At 46.3% G+C, this 17,036-nt stretch overlaps 1 protein-coding gene across 1 annotated transcript in view; it reads right to left on the bottom strand.

Moving 5' to 3' along the window:
* The window catches only part of LOC144824222 (uncharacterized), a 652,050-nt gene that overhangs the window by 448,241 nt on the left and 186,773 nt on the right, over nt 1-17,036 (bottom strand). The window contains exon 14 of the mRNA XM_078683370.1: nt 9,803-9,954. Coding sequence (XP_078539496.1) covers nt 9,803-9,954 — 152 coding nt within the window. The remainder of the gene's footprint in view (nt 1-9,802; nt 9,955-17,036) is intronic.

Genomic DNA, 17,036 nt, shown 5'->3' with positions numbered 1-17,036 from the left:
TTCCGGGGCCCTTCCTTTTAACATTTGATACCTTTCGCAGCTCATGGTGTGCCTCCCTCTCAGACGTCGGAGATGGTTGCCAATCCAGATCCAGATCATCGTCTGATGGAGCGGGGCTTGAAGAGGAACTTCTACACATCCTCCTTGATCTTTTCCTTGCTGGGGAGCTGGGAGAAAATGAATCATCAGGAGGAGTGGCTTCGTCTTCCTGACATGATACCCCGGCTCCAAAGTCAATTTCCTCCTGTGCCCCTACTTCTGGAAGAACAACCATTGTGGGAACTTGCACCGCTCCATGGCCATCTTCACTGACCTCTACTTGCAAGTCTCCATGGACCTCTCCTTCTCGGCCTTCTCCTTCTCGGCCTTCTCCTTCTCGGCCTTCTCCTTCTCGGCCTTCTCCTTCTCGGCCTTCTCCTTCTCGGCCTTCTCCTTCTCGGTCTTCTCTTTCTCGGCCTTCTCCTTCTCGGCCTTCTCCTTCTCGGCCTTCTCCTTCTCGGCCTTCTCCTTCTCGGCCTTCTCCTTCTCGGCCTTCTCCTTCTCGGCCTTCTCCTTCTCGGACAGCTCCTTCTCGGACAGCTCCTTCTCGGACAGCTCCTTCTCGGACAGCTCCTTCTCGGACAGCTCCTTGCGCATGTACTTCTGCTTGTACTAGTAGCCCATGCAGTTGTTGTTGCGGCTTTGGTTGTTGAATAGTACTTGTGAGATGAGTTAAAACCTGTGTTGATGGCGTGCTGCTACTTTCTTGCGATGATCCAACATCACTGGTCGTTGGTGATTCAACAACTAAACAGGCTACCTGTGCAGCACTCATGGTGGGCCTTTGTTTTTTTGGTTGTTGTTGCCCAAAAAATGTCTTGGTTGAGCAACCAGTCGCCTTGGTAAGTGGTGCCACTTGCTTCTTCTTCTCCTTAGTAGAGACATCTTTCTTGGAAGAGGACCTACGGGCACCTCTTTTTGGAGCCATCTTCTTCAGATGTCTTAACAACAGGCCGCAGCAGCACTTCTTCCTGGCACTGATGCTCAATGATGATGCGTAGTTTTGTGCACCTAAACGCAAATGAAGACAGAGGAACATCAGTAAATATAAATGTTGCATATCTAGCGCTTGAATAAACTGTTAGCAAGTAGGCATTTATGAATACACACGTGCACACCACACAATATGGAATTTTCATAATTAGGATTTGCTAAATTTTTGGGAAACAGGAATTTAACAATGATCCAAGAGAGCACACACACAGAGGGTTGTGCTTTCATGTACCCCTGACTCCGCCTGGGCACCATGGGTGAAAGCAAGGCACAATGGGTGTAGGCCTATGTCTCATAGCTCACTGCCTGCCTTCAAAATGGCCGCTTGACCCCCCCATCCACATGGCCAGGACCATGCCTCAAAATGGCCACCACCAACATAGCCAGCACCCAACCCCTACTCCAAAAAGTGAAAACACACAACACAAATCAAATCACCACAATCCAATGCCATCCATCCATTTTCAGAAGGCTTATGCTGCCTGCTGGTGGTTTTCCGGTGCAAAATTGCATTTTTTACAATTTCGCGAGTGCGAGATTGTTGCTTCACGGCGCGAACGTGGCAAAAACCCACAAAATCCGCGAACAGACCGATTCTGGGCCCCCCTGGGCATAATGGATGACATCAGAGCACAGAATCATGTTAACAAAAATAATTTCAACAAAACAGTTGTATCATCCATGCACCCATAAATAAGCCTGGTGGTTTTCAATTCATGTGCAGCAGAATTGTAATTTTTACAATTTCGCGAGTGCGAGATTGTTGCTGCGCGGGACACGAGCAGTGCGAACACAAGCAAAAACATCCTCAGCTCGCGAACTTGCAGATTTTCCCCCCAAAAAGTCGAAAAAAAAAACACACACAAAAATCACCACAAACAAACAACATCAACTTACTTCTTTGTGAAATCAAAATTCGAATCCAAAATTAATCCAAAAAGCCTCAAATCCAAATATCCAGCAGCAACCACAAAAAGTAATCCTTCCCAGTCAAGAATGATCGAAAAGTGGCCAGGAAATGGAGGAGCTTGCTGGACAGGAACAGGAAGTTGGAGACTGGGGCACTTCCTTCACCCCACCCCTATGGGAGGAGCTTGCTGGACAGGAACAGGAAGTTGGAGACTGGGCCACTTCCTTTACTAAGTAATTTTTGTACTTTCGCTAGTGCGAGATTGTTCCTGCCCGCGCCGCGGACCGCGAGCAGCGCGAGCAGTGCGAACACAAACAAAAAATCCGCTTCGCGCGGATTTTGCGTATTCTCGCCGCATCCGCGAGAGTTCGCGGATTGCGGATTCCCCGAAAATACGAAAAATCCGCGAGCGTAACGGATTTTACGCCCATGCTTAGTGATAAGGAGTCTTTGCAGGTAGTTAGGGCCTTTTCCCTGGGCAATACGATGAGCCATGCATAGTGCCTTAAATTTGATACGCTCCACAATGGGGAGCCAATGAAGTTTACGCAATGCCGTTGTACCGGATGCCCTACGTGGAAGGTTCAGTACCAAGCGGGCGGCGGCATTTTGGACACACTGAAGTTGTTGAGTGCCTTTTTTGCTCAGGCCAAGGAGAAGGGCATTGCCATAGTCAAGATGCGGCGTGACTAGGGCGTGGATAAGTTTCTTCCTAGCACCGAAGGGGAGCAGGTCGAGAACTTTGCGGAGGGTTTTTAGTATTCCAAAGCATTTTCCAGTGATTTTGCTAATTTGTTGCTTGAAGGACAGCTCCGCATCAATCATGATTCCCAAGTTTCTTACAGCCTCTGCTGGGCGGGGGATTGGCCCTAATTCCGTCGGCCACCAGTCCTGCGACCAGGTAGAGAGAGATTTACCGACCACTAGCAACTCGGTTTTTTCGCCATTTAGGCGAAGGCAGTTGTTGTTCATCCACCCAGCCACTGCCCGCATACAATTGGAAAAATTAATGGCTTCCTCAGGCTGGTTATTAGCAAGTTGAATTATTAATTGGGTATCGTCAGCGTATGTGACGATATCCACACCATAGGATTCCACAATATGTGCCAAGGGCTCCATATAAATATTAAACAGCGTGGGGCTCAGACTTGAGCCTTGTGGAACCCCATGCCTCAACTTGCGGGGGGATGACTTATAGGGAGGGCAATGTACCTGAAAACTCCTGTTTTCCAAGAAGGATCTTATCCATTCCAGGGCTGGGCCCTCAATTCCCATGTCTGAGAGGCGTGACAGCAGCGTTGAGTGCAGCACGGTGTCAAATGCTGCACTGAGGTCTAATAACACCAACGCTGCTGTCTGCCCTCCATCAACAAGTTGTCTCAGGCGTTCTGTGGAAAACAGAACCGCAGATTCAGTTGAATATCCTGCTCTAAAACCTGACTGGGTTGAGTGGAGGCAGGAGTTCTCTTCGATGAATTGCATAAGTTGCTTATTCACAACCTTCTCCACAACTTTCCCACAAAAGGGGAGGAGAGATATCGGACGGAGGTTTTGCAGTTGAGAGATCTGAATGTTCGCTTTCTTTTTCAGGGGTATAACCTGTGCGGTTTTCCAAGCCTCCAGCACATGGCACTCCTGGAAAGAGAGAGCGATAAGCTGTTCAATCTGCTCGATCATGCCATCAAGGACTCCCGTACATGGATTAGGGGAAATTACATCCAGAGGGGATCCAGAATGTATTCCTCTCATAATCGGAAGCAGGTCAGATCTCTTAGGGACTGAGAAGGTTGTCAACTGGGGCTTGGTGTCGGGAACCTTTCTCACTATTGAATGATGGTCATGTGGGCTGTTTGTGAAAGTAGCGTGTATTAAGTCTACTTTTTTCACAAAAAAGTCTGCAATCTCCTCACATAGCTCATTAGAGTATGTGTCTCGAGCCTCAAGTCTGGTGGGAACCGTGAGCTCTTTGTATATTGAAAAAAGTTCCTTAGTAGGATTTTTAGCTTTTTCAATACGTTCTTTAAAATACACACCTTTAGCTGCTCTAATAAGTTTATGATAGGTTTTTAATTCATTTTTATATTTTAATTTGTCCTCTGGATCATAGTTTTTTCTCCATCCTCGTTCAATGTTTTTACATTTGGCCTTAGCTTCCTTGAGTTCTTTGGAGAACCATGGAGCCGTTTGGGTCTTTCTGACAGGGGGTTTAAATGTCCATGGTGCTACTGTGTCCAGAGCCCTGGACATCCATTTTTCATAGTCTTCCCATGCCTTAAGCAGGGTGTCGTTGGAGGGGGGAGGTTCTCTCCCAAGGGCAGATTTAAACTTTTCTTCTGTAAAGTTCTTCCAATCTCTGCGTTTCACGGGTTTAGAATTGGGCACATTAGAATTAATCGTGCTACATTCCTGTAGAACATTTTGCACCTCAAAGGGGATGACAAAATGATCGGACCATGTGATCTGTAACGGAGTATTCATTTTGAGATCTTCCCAGTTAGCAAACACAGGGTCTAAAAGATGGCCAAGTTGATGAGATGGAGATAGTGATTGCAGTGTTAGTGACAATGAATTCAAGGCTTCTACCACGGCCTGTGCCTCTCTACATTTAAAATCTTCAAAATGAAAATTAAGGTCTCCCAGAATGAGAAATTTCTTATGTCGAAGAGCATGTTGCGTTATTAGTTCAATCAGCTGAGTGGCAAATTGTGAAGATTTGCCCGGCGGCCTGTATATTAGAAGTCCATTGATGTTACTTTTGGGACTAATCTTTATCGAAAAAAACCCACTCTCACTGTTCGGCAGAGTAGCTTTCTCTAAGGTACAGTGTAGGTCGCTCTTATGCACTATAGCTAGTCCTCCTCCTATCTGTTTTTCTCTATCGATTCTGAGCAGGCTGTATCCTACCGGGACCGCCTCCAAGGTTTCTGGAGTCGAGGCTGTGTCAAGCCATGTCTCGGTTAAAAAGAGTGCATCGAGATCCCCATCTAACACCAGGTCATGTATCTCTGATCTGTGTTTTTTGAGGGATCTACAATTAAGTAGTGACATTTTCAAGGTCTTCCCTATTGGCTTACCATCCTTTCCTTTCTTGATCGTAAAATGGCAGGACGCGCAGTGCATCGTGGGAGTGTCTACAGACATAGTGTGGCAGCAGCTCTCGTTAATATTGGGGCAAATGGCAAGCAAATCATTGGCGGTGTACCTAATATGTGTCCTGTTAGTTATGGCAATCTGGGTAGAATGGGCAGGGGTTCTGGCCCCGTGCCCCAGACTGCCGCGGACGGGCGCAGACGGGCTTGCCTTCGGCTCGCCGCTGGCGCGCCCGCTGCGCCCGCCCGCTGCGCGGACGGGAAGTTGTCATCCTTATAGGGGAGGAATAGGAGCGTCCTAACAACTGGACCGCTACCTCTTCCTTCCTTCCTCCCCAAGATGGCGACCGTTCTAACCTGCCGGCGTCAGCCCTAAAATCGGCTGCACCGGTCAGGCAAAGTCCTCGGGGGGCCTCGGGCCAATGTCAATCTTGCCGCGAGGAGATAGTGTGTGTTAGCAGCTAAAAACGGGCTGGCTAAAATATATACACAATTTTTAAAAATAATGCTGCAAACAATTCAATATCATCAATTAATTGTCAGGAAAGAAAGGGAAAGCGAGGAGAGCCCCCGGCTTTTCGCCTCAGGGGTGAGAAGTAGTAAATCTGAGTTAGGGCGGGAGGGCGCGATTTAAATACCTATTGCACTCGGGTAGCGTCCAACAACTGGACCGCTACCTCTTCCTTCCTTCCTCCCCAAGATGGCGACCGTTCTAACCTGCCGGCGTCAGCCCTAAAATCGGCTGCACCGGTCAGGCAAAGTCCTCGGGGGGCCTCGGGCCAATGTCAATCTTGCCGCGAGGAGATAGTGTGTGTTAGCAGCTAAAAACGGGCTGGCTAAAATATATACACAATTTTTAAAAATAATGCTGCAAACAATTCAATATCATCAATTAATTGTCAGGAAAGAAAGGGAAAGCTTGACGCGGCGCTTGAGGCTCTGTCGGAGCCACGTGGGCGGTGTCGCCCGAACCCCCGGCCGCGTCGCGTGAGTGTCGGGGGGAATCAGAAGAGCTATGACGTCTCTTCGACTTTTTCTTTGAGTGCCTCGACTTACCTGAGGACTTGGAGCCTGACGAGTGGTGGTGACTCGTCGAGCGGCGATGACTGCGGCCCCGCGTCCGGTCCCTCGACCTCCTCTTAGACCGGGACCTTGAGCGGCATGGGGCCGACTGCCGGAGCTCAAGCCGCTTACGGGACCGCTCCCGCCTAGCCTTCGAGGTCTAGGCCCGGCAGTCGGGGCACGACTTGTCATCATGGTTGGCCCCAATACAATAAAGGCACCGGCGGTGGGGGGCGGTCACTGACATCAATCGGTGACAATCCTCAAAGGGCTTAAACCCGGGCATCCCTACCAGCACCGCGAGTCGAAGTTCGACTCGAGAATCGATCCAAAAAAGATCAAAAACGTTAGTCAAAAAATGACTAAGAGTACTGCTCTTCCCGGATCTGCGCTTGCTGGTGCGAAAAAAGAAGAACTGACGTCAGCACGCGAGGGCGGCGGGTTTTAAGTGCTCAGACTACGTCATCCCAGCGATCACGACGCCGATGACGGAGGCGGAGCTGCAGACGACGCCTACCGACGCGCAGGGGTACTGCTACGCAAAACTTTCCGGATCCAGTCTGACGCCTGGGGATATTCTAAGATAAGGAATCTAACACTAACCTGTTTCTTTCAGATTTTATTTTTAAAAAACTTAATAGAAGATCGGACACTGCTTTTCTTCTTTATGCCTAGGCTGTGGGGTTTTAGGTTTAAACCTATTATAACTGATAAAACCCCACTGAAAGAGAAATAGCCCTCACCAGTGAAAACATATAAACACTGAAAAAACACCTGCACAACCACAAACTAAATGCCATTCAAAGAAAGGAAAAAGAGAGTGAAAGTGTCATTTATTTCCATCCTGATGGGGCCAATACAATGTAACATTAGCAGTAACAAAGCTTGGACTAACATTATTCTGCTTGAGTTTTGTTGTTTAGGGATGCCACTAAAACATTGTTTCTTCATCCTTTTCCCTTTTTCAGTTTTGTGGTCTTTGGTCTAAAGATGCAGGGTTTAGAAGCATGTTTTAGGTCCCTTTTAATTATTTTATAAATTGTAGAGAATCAGGAAATATCAAAATCATATTTGATATTTTGGCTACGTTTGATTCTTTCACTGATCGGTAAAATGGCTTGTTTCAAAAGAATCTTTCCTAATATGTGTAATCACATTTACCCACAGAGAATGGGTAAAAACTGTTAATACATCAGCCCACAGTGTCTAGTGGGTCAATATTGACAGTAGGTGAATTGCCAACACCTCAGGCTTTAAACATTTAATACAAGGTATAGTGACAAGTATATGTATAAAGAGTGTTATCACCAAGCATCTGGGATAGTGATGAAAACATGACACCAGACTTTTTGAAAACATGGAGTGCCATTTGGAAAGCTCATTAAAAAATGTTCTTTCCAAGTTCAACAAGGATTGGAGTGATATTGTTTGTATTTGCAGTGATTCAGCTACATATATGAAAAAGTTGTGTGGTGACCTGTCAAAATTGATTCCTGAGCTGAAGTGATTCCCTGTAGGAGATCCTGGCCACTTGTTAGACGGTATGTTGAAAGCATCTTTGCAGTCTTCAGGGTTAATGAGGGATGCTATTGACTTTTTAGTCCATTCTGGTGCACTGTTTCCTTATGCACAGGAACTAAAACGAAAATATTTATAATTTTGTGCTTTGTGTGGCATCAAAGAAAGAGTCATCTCAACTGTGTCCCTTAGCTGATGGTTCTCACTCCAAGGGGCTATGAATGCTATATTATTATTGTGGCAAGCGTTTACAGAATGTTTGCTGAGTAATGGTGCCAAAGGCAAGAAATATGAGAATCTCTGCATTATTACATTTTTACAGGAAAGCATAACTTCTGTAGTAGACATAATAAAAAAAAACTAGAGTTTGAAAACACCCTTGTCTGCCAAGTGTTCAGCATAATTGGTGTAGATGTGAAACCTCTCCTGAGAGTAGGATGGGCGACACCTTTAGTGACTTTGGCACTGCAACCAGTATTGGCAGGGAAAGCTATGTCAGTGGCCAGAGTTAACAAATTGTGTACTGGCTGTTTTGGAGTTGCCCGTCTCAAGTGCCAATGTTGAGAGGGTCTTTTCACAGAAGTTTACATGAGAAGGAAAGGGCGAGCGCACATAACCAAAGACTTACTGAAGAAGTATTGTATGGTGTATTACAATAAGTTTAATTTGCAAAACTCTATTTGGACCTCATATATACTACACGTACATTGTCTATATATCATGTTCTATAAGTGCAGAAAATCAAGCAATAATAAAAGCAAACCGTTCCATAAACACCGGAAAAACACTTTTTCTGTGGTTTTAGTGGAGCGAAAATGTGTAACCACTGACAACAACTGTTTTTTAAGGTATTGAAAACACTGAAAAAACCCCACCAGAATTAACCAAAAATAGAAACTGAAAACAGGAAAGCCTATTTATGCCCCTGTCATGCACATTTTGAGCCTTTACCCAAACAGGATTTGTAGAATTGAGGTCTGCGGATTCCAAGGTAAAACTGCGTACCTTTGAAGGTGGTAACATGAATAGCCGTTTCTCGAAAAAAGAAGCGGCACATTTGTTATCTATATCCCAGCATCACTATTCAACTATAGGTAAATATGTTTTCCAACATTTAGCAAAACTATTTTAGAAGGAAAAAACTTAGTACAATATGTACCCAAACAATAGGTTACTTACCTTTTGGTATGCTTTATCTGGTAGAGATTCTATCTAATGACAGATTCCCTACCTTAGAATATTCCCTAGGCATCAGACTGGATCCAGAAGTTTTTGAGCAGTAGCCCTGCATGCCAGTAGATGGCTTAGTTTGACTCCAGGATGGTGCCTATATAGGTATTGTGCACATCATATCCGGCCCGGTTGCCACTAACACAAATCCAAACAATGCCATTTAACAGCGCACAGGGCTACTGCTAAAAAATGTACGGATCCAGTCTAACGCCTGGGAAATATTCAAAGGTTAGGAAGTCTCTATCAGATTGATAGATCTGAATAATAAGGCTGTCTCATCAAACACAGACACATACAATGCACTAACAAATACATGGAAAACTCTAATTCACTCTATATATGTATAAAAAGGGATGGATGTCATGTAACTGGTTCTGCACTCCCACTCCACCCCAGCCTTACACCTTCCAAGAAAAATACTTCAGAGATGAAGAATTAACAATTCACCTGCTTCCCCCTTCAGCATTACAGCAAAGATATTTCAACACAGTGTGTCTGTAGACCCCCCTCCCCGGGTAGCTGATCATGAAATAAATGAGGGCCAATGCATTCATAGGACACAAATGATGAAGTGCAGTTTTAAAATTTGCCCACCAGAAAGGTTCTAATGCACCCTAACCACTCCATTTATTAGTCTGTGACCTGTTTTATGTGTGGGAGGAGTAGGGGGTCATTTGAAATTTTTCTGGCATGTAAACACAGCAGACAAATTGTATGGCATTATCTGTCCTAGTATTGATGTACTGCAACTGATATAGGTGTGTTGATTAGACTCTAATCTCCCCATAAACTGGAATTTGGGTTTGGGGAAAGAATATCTTTGGGCACCAGAATTCAGTAATATTAATGCAATCAATACACATAGATACTTTATGAGGATTGATCTCATATGGAATTGAGCATATTTGTGTACAGATTGTGCTGTGTTGTGGAAAAATGGAATATAAAATAATGTTACCTTCGGGCAGAGAAAAGCCATGGGGCTGATGGAAGAGAAGTTTGCTGGGCAGTAGAATCCAGCAGCACAGACTCCTGTTGGCGTGCTCAAACCAGCACTAGCACAGAAAAACCCACTACTGCAGGGCACACAACTCTCCACTGTGGAGCCACCTATTAAAAATAAATGGACAGTGTTCGTTAGACAAGTAGCAGGAGATTCTCTCTTCCTGCAAATTTCTCCACCTGGATCGTGGGAAGGATGATTAATAGATCTGCCATCAGTATGTCTAGCCTTTGCCCTTGACTATCTGAGCCAGTGGAAATGATTTCACTCTGCCTTCACAGTCAGATGCAAAGTCAGTGTACCTAGTAGACAATGAATGACTTCTAGTTTGAAGCAAAGTGACGAATAACAGAAGATACTTTAGCAACATCTTCAACAACCCAGTACTGTAGGCCTACAACCTCCTCAGTAGTAATTGTGTGTTTGTAGGTCAACATAAACATTGAGATTGTGCCAGACTGATTCCATGCACGCCGTCAGAATATGTTGGCCTCTAGGTCTGCTAGCTCACAGTGCCACCATACGTTCCCCTAAACCTGAGAAGGTAACAAATGGAGTGGGCAACCTCAGAACATGACACTCCTAACTCATCAAGGAATTGTGTTAACAGGTCTAGAATCTTTTTTGTCAGTCACTCGTGCGTACCCAGAGAAATACACAAGAAATACACAAAAGGAGCATTTCAATATTTATTAAAGCATTGTGAATCTTGTATAAAATATGTGTGCTGCAATGATTAATAGACAGAAGGAGATGAAAATGATTAGCAATATTAGTACAGTGAAAATGATAAACAATTCCACAATTGTTGCAAAGCAATGTTGTAGGAAAGTAGGATCTGCTTCTTTTTGCTTGCTGTTACAATGTTTTTGACTAGTCTGACTGGGATCCTGCCAATCAGGTCCCCAGTCTATCTGCTTTCTCCCTAAAATGTTATGCCCTGTACTGAGGTATACTCCAGATTGGTTACTGGGGTACCCTTGTCAGTCCCTAGTATATGGTACCCAGGGCATAGGTACCCTAGAGGCCTCCCATGGGCTGAAGCATGTATCATGCCTCCCCTAAGAGGTCATGCAAAATGGAACAACAGGCCTGTGTAAGCTGGTGCTTGCACCACTTACGAAACATATAGGTTTACTATATCTATAGGTCACTACACTTAAAACCTATCAGTCACCCCTCTAGCAGGCATTAATCCTGAAGGCAAGGTGTTGGGTTTTACGTGAGAGGTTGCCCCTGCATGAGCAAAGCACCCCTCCAGCCTTCCGATACCATTCTCCCGGGTTGTCGGTGACACAGCCAGACATAAAGGTAGAAGTGCATTATATGCTTGCGTAAAATGCTATCGCGAAAACGGCTGCAACAAAACATCCCTTGTTTGGTATCAAACACCTTGGAATAATACCTCCACACTGGTAACCAGTATGGGAGGTATGATTCCACCCTTCTGAAGTGAGCTTTGTGGGGTCCCTGGTCTTCCCGTTACCAGCCTTATCGACCCGGCCAGCACAAAATGGTTACTGCCAACCAGTGACACATTTCAGCCCTCTTGCTGCTGAGCCAAGCTCGAGCAGGGGAAGGCAGAAGAATAGGCATCCTGTCACAGGGAGGTGTGACCACCTCCCAGACAGCATTTAGTGTATTGAGGCTGAGTTGGTGCACTCTGAAAGTGCCTGAAAGTCTGCATCTGAGGCACACTTCGTGTCCCTGTGCATAGTCCAGTTCAAACCAGGTCTGGGAGCCGTTGGCTCCTGCTCTGGTGCGGAAGTGGACAAAGGACTTGGCAGTATCCTCCCCATTGTCCTGACCCTTCCCTGGGAGGGTCCCCTGAATCTGTCCCACCCTTTCCTGTGGGTACAAAAGGACATACCTGGCTGTAGGACCCTAGATTGGACCTGGAAAAGATTGTGAACAAGAAACCACTGATCTTTCGACAGTCCGGGCACTCTGAACTTTGCTGGATTTCGACTGAGCCCGACTTCGTCCCCCTCTCCATCCAAAGCATCATCTGTGTCCGTGCACCATACAGGTTCCATGCAGGACCTGAGGAGCATCAAGGACAACTGAAGTTATCTTTCTTGGGTGAAGGAGTCACTCCCCTGCATTTGTAGGCACCATAACGCAACTGACTGATCTGCTGATCCTGAGCTCCTGTGGACTCCGAAGACTCCAGCAACACAGGAGGAGGGTTCCTATGTTACTTGAGGTTGAGCTGTTCTCTCACCAAGTCTGAGGCCTGTATCCATCGTGAGGATTGCATAACCTGAAACCCTGTGCACTGCATACTTTTGCAAGTGTAAGTGCTTCTTGGTATTTCCCGAACAAGTGCATTGGGCTATCGATAGCCCCAACTTCTGTGCACATTTCGTACAAAGAACTTTGGCCTCCTCATAGTCTGTGCCCTGCAAGCTGTTACTTTGTGAAAATGCTAGAGATCCCCTTGCGACTCCTCTGCTTCTGGCCTGGGGGCCCAATTGAGAGACAACACTGCTTTTCATGGGCTCTGCTGGTTGCTCCAGGCCTTCCCTGACTCCCCTTGCTGTGGTGAGTCTCCTGGTCCTTGCTGGGCCAGATCATAACCTTACTCGACCTTCTTCATGGGTTGCCACTGCCAAGGCTTGTTGGTGTTCCCGCCGGACCCCTCAGCACTTGACATCCTTCGTGGGACTGCTCGTATCTGGCTTCTGGTCATCCTCAACATCTCCTGGTCTCCGTGGCTGCAGAGTCAAGGTCTCCTTCTTCACACCTGAAGCACCCAACTTCGGTGGGCATTTGTCTAGCGAGCCCCTGGTCACTCCTGAGTGACCCAGACTATGTCTCCTCTGCTTTCAGGTTCCTTCCATCATGAATCCACATGCAGATTCCACCGGACAATTTTCTTCTTTCCAGCAGTGGCATTTCTTTGAAGGCTCCCATTGCGATCGACAGCAGTTTCCGCAGACACTTCAGCCCTATGCACCCGGCATCTCTGGGATAGGTAACTTTGGTACTTCGGTATCCATGATTGGGGTGACACTCCAATTGAATTGTACGTAGCACACAGTCGGGTTCTCACACTGCACCTGTCCCCCGTGTGGTCCCTCCTTACTCACCTAGGGTGGCTCCTTGGTGTCCCAGTGATTCTACAATCTCTCGACACTTTCTTGACTCGAGTTGTGGTTCTTATACCACTATTTTAGTATATGGTTTGGTCTTCCCTGGAGCCCACTGTGTATTAGTGCTACTTACGATTGTTTCTGTGCAACAGCATTATGTGCTTGTCTTTATCTGTGTGTAACAGATACTGTGAGGTATTTAATGTGTGTTATAATAATAAATATATATTTTTATAACTACTGTGTGGTTCTCCTTTCATTGAACTAATTCAATAAGGTTGATTCTGGTAAAATAAGCTATTTAACATTCCTTCAACACTAAGCCTGAAGGCTGCTCTCCACAGCTACCACTTGGATAGCTTTCTAAGGTTATCCTTGACCTCTTAAATCAGGGTAAGTGTTGTTTGAACTGGTGCAAAGTGCCCACTTTGGTTAGTGAACATCATATACCAGGCCAACCTCTCAAATTGGTGTGCAGCGGTTGGGATTCAAGCCTGCATTGTTTTACTAATCTACATCTTTGTATTGATTAACTGAAAACCACTAAGCACTTGGTACATATAATACTAGCTTGGATAAGTAAGTTCTTCTGAACTTGGGGTTGGGTAGTCACAGGTTTAGCACACCCTTTCTCCAACCCCAGAGAGTTTAGTGTCCCACTAGGTTAGGTAGGTGCACACACCACACCACACCACACCACACTTAGTATGTCTACTAAAGGAGATGCCAGGGGCTCGCTGCCTTCTAGATACAGTGATCTTTCATTCCAAGAACTGAGAGCCCTGTGTGCCTCTAGAAAGCTGAAGAGAGGGAGAAGTGCCAACACTCAACTTCTAGTAGAGATGTTACTTCTTGATAACCTTGGGAAAACCCCATGGTCAGATGAAAAGGAGAGAGTGGGTTGGACCGGGAATGAAGACAGGTCAAGAGGTGCCACCTTTTATGGCCTAGATTCAAACCCTGGCCAGGAAGAACCAGAAAACTCCCACCTGGACAATTCAGATCTTCAAGAGGGTCAAGAAGAAAGCTCCAGGGGCCTCTCTTTACCCCTCCTGGAAGAGTGCAGAGTTTACCATCGAGATATAGATCTCTCTCTGCAGAATCAGATCACTCAGGACAGTCTGTAGGGACCTCTGTATCTAGCAAGAGAGACCACTCTTATGACAGGGAGTACCAATTGCTTGAACTTAAGAAAGCTATGTTTAGGCTCAGGCAAGAGCACTTGGCCTTGGATAAAGAGTCCCTAGAAGTCCAGAGCGCTAGAAAAAAAGTTGAGACTAGAGTCCCATGGTGGCAGCAACAGTGTCCCTAGAGTTAAGGAACATTCCTTTGAAAATAGGAACCTGAGCAAGATTGTCCCTCCCTACCATGTTGGGGATGACATCCATAAATGGATAACAGCTTTGGAGAGGGCCTGTAAAGTACAAAGGGTCCCTCAAGAGCAGTGGGCAGCTATCTCATGGCTCTCCTTAGCTAACAAAGGTAGATATAAGCTCCTCACTGCTAGAGAAGAAAATGCTGACAATTATCCAGTCCTGAAGCGTGCTCTCATTGATGAGTTTGGCTTAGCCACTGAACAGTTCAGCGACACCCAGAAGACACGGAATCAAGGACTGGGTAGACTTTGTGGACAGTGCCATTAAGGCTCTGGAAGGCTGGTTGCTTGGCAGCAAAGTGAATGATTTGAAAGGATTGTACAATTTGATTATGGGGGAGCAGATCCTTAATAATTGCCCAAATCAGTTGTTGCATCAATACCTGGTTGACTCTGATCTGAATTCTCCCCCAGAATTGGGAAAGAAGGCAGATAAGTGGGTCAGAACCAGGGTGAAGCAGAAAACCCGCAACACTGGTGGTGACCAAAAGAAGCAAGATGCTAAAACTCAGGATAAGGGTGGGGGCAAGGGTAAAGATCAAAGGTCTCTCTTCATGGCCCCAAAAACCTGCGTATGAGGGAGGGGTGGGGGGATTCAGAGTCCAACAAGGGAAAAGGCAAAAAGAAACCTTGGTGTTACTTATGTAATGAAAAAAAACATTGGCCAAAAGATGCCAGTTGTCCAAAGGCCAACGATTCAACTTCAACCACCACTACCCCTAAGGCAATTGCTCCCCCTAGTACAGTTTCAAGAGGTGGTACAGGGAACAAGGGATTAGTAGGGTTAACATTGGGCTATGAGATCGGTTCTGGCTTAGTCAGAACTCCAGCTCAGGCTGTACTTGTCTGTGATAGTGGCATGGACTTTGCCACCTTATTTGTCAGTCCCAGTAACCTGGGCAAATACAGGCAGCAGCCTTTGATTATTGGTAAGGAAGCCATGACATACAGGGACACAGGTGCAAGTGTCACTATGGTGACAAATGATCTTGTGGGCCCTGACCAAATCATACTTGGGGAGATGTACCAAGTGAGCAATGCTAACAATGTCAGGACTGATCATTCCTTGGCAGTTGTTAATTCTAGCTGGGGAGGGGTAACTGGCCCTAGGAAAGTTGTGGTTAGCTCAGACCATCCTGTGGAATGCTTGTTGGGCAATGATTTGGAGACTTCAGCCTGGGCTGAGGTTTAACTTAGGACTCATGAAGCAATGCTGGACATCTTTGCAGATGTGTTTGCTGTGACCAGGTCACAGATTAAACTGACTTCTACTGAACAGGCCATGGATTCTGAAAAGATGGACCAGGTGCCTTTCAAGAGAAGGAGCAGGAGGGGTAAGGCTGTGTCTTCCCCCCAGGCTGAGAGAGAGGATCTGTCTCTTGCGGGAGATGGTCTCAGTCCCTGTGAAGGAACTGTCCAGATGAAATTGAGCCTGATCAGGTTGGGTTCTTGGGGACAGGGGGCCCTTCCAGGGCAGATCTGAGCCAGGATCAGCAAACTTGTCCCTCTCTTGAACCCTTCAGACAGCAAGCTGCTGCTAAGGCTGTTGAGAGTATCAGTGGATCCTACAGGATCTATTTGAATGAAGGACTCCTTTACTGAGAGGGCAGAGACCCCAAGGTGCCACCAGGAGGTTGGTCATACCTCTGAAGTTAGGGGCTTCCTGCTCACCTTGGCACATGACATTCCCTTAGCAGGACACCTAGGCCAAAGTAAGACTTGGGACAGGCTTGTCCCTCACTTTCACTGGCCTCACATGTCTGAGGACACCAAGGAGTTTTGTCGCTCCTGTACCACCTGTCAAGCCAGTGGTAAGTCAGTTGGTACCACAAAGGTCTGCCTCATACCACTACCTATGGTGGGGGTTCCCTTTGAGAGGGTTGAGATTGACATAATTGGGTCAATGAACCCTCCTACTGCATCTGGTCACAGTTACATACTCGTGATGGTGGACCATGCCACTATGTATCCGTAAGCAATACCCCTTAGAACTACCACAGCTCCTGAGTGGGTTTCCCTAAGGAGGTCTTAACTGACAGAGGAACCAACGTCATGTCAAGTTACATTACTGCTATGTGGAAGGAGTGGGGAGTGAACTACACATTAACAACACCCTATCATCCACAATGCAATGGGATAGTTGGGAGATTCAACAAAACTCTCAAGGGCATGATCATGGGCCTCCAAGAAAAGCTTAGACGAAAATGGGATGTCCTTTTGCCCTGCCGTCTCTTCAGCTACAGAGAGGTCCTACAAAAGGAGGTTGGTTACAGCCCTTTTGAACTTCTGTTTGGGCATCCAGTTAGGGGTCCCCTGTGTTTAGTGAAGGAGGAATTGGAGTTACCTCTCAAACCACATAAGCAAGAAATTGTGGATTGTGTACTTGGTCTCCGCTCCAGGATGGCTGAGTACATGAAGAAGGCCAGCAAAAACCCTGGGGCAAGTCAAGAATTGCAAAAAGTTTGGCATGACCAAAAGGCTGTACTGACTGTTTATCAGCCAGGTGAGAAGTAATGGGTGTCACACTCCCTGATCTCCTCTCACAGAACCCTGATGATGTCTCAGTTGATGGTGTAGCTTTAGCAAACAGCCTCACTGAGCAACAGCAGATTGATTGCAGGATGGTCCTCAATCAATACAGACATGTTTTGTTTGACTCCTAGTAAGACCACCTGGTGTACCCATGAAGAGGGCATAGGTGAGAGTCTACCTGTTTAAA

The sequence above is a fragment of the Lissotriton helveticus genome, chromosome 3_1 (genome assembly GCF_964261635.1).
Source record: "Lissotriton helveticus chromosome 3_1, aLisHel1.1, whole genome shotgun sequence".
Lineage (NCBI taxonomy): Eukaryota > Metazoa > Chordata > Amphibia > Caudata > Salamandridae > Lissotriton > Lissotriton helveticus.
The sequence above is the reverse complement of the archived record's forward strand: the minus strand, read 5'-3'. Positions and strand labels throughout refer to the sequence as shown.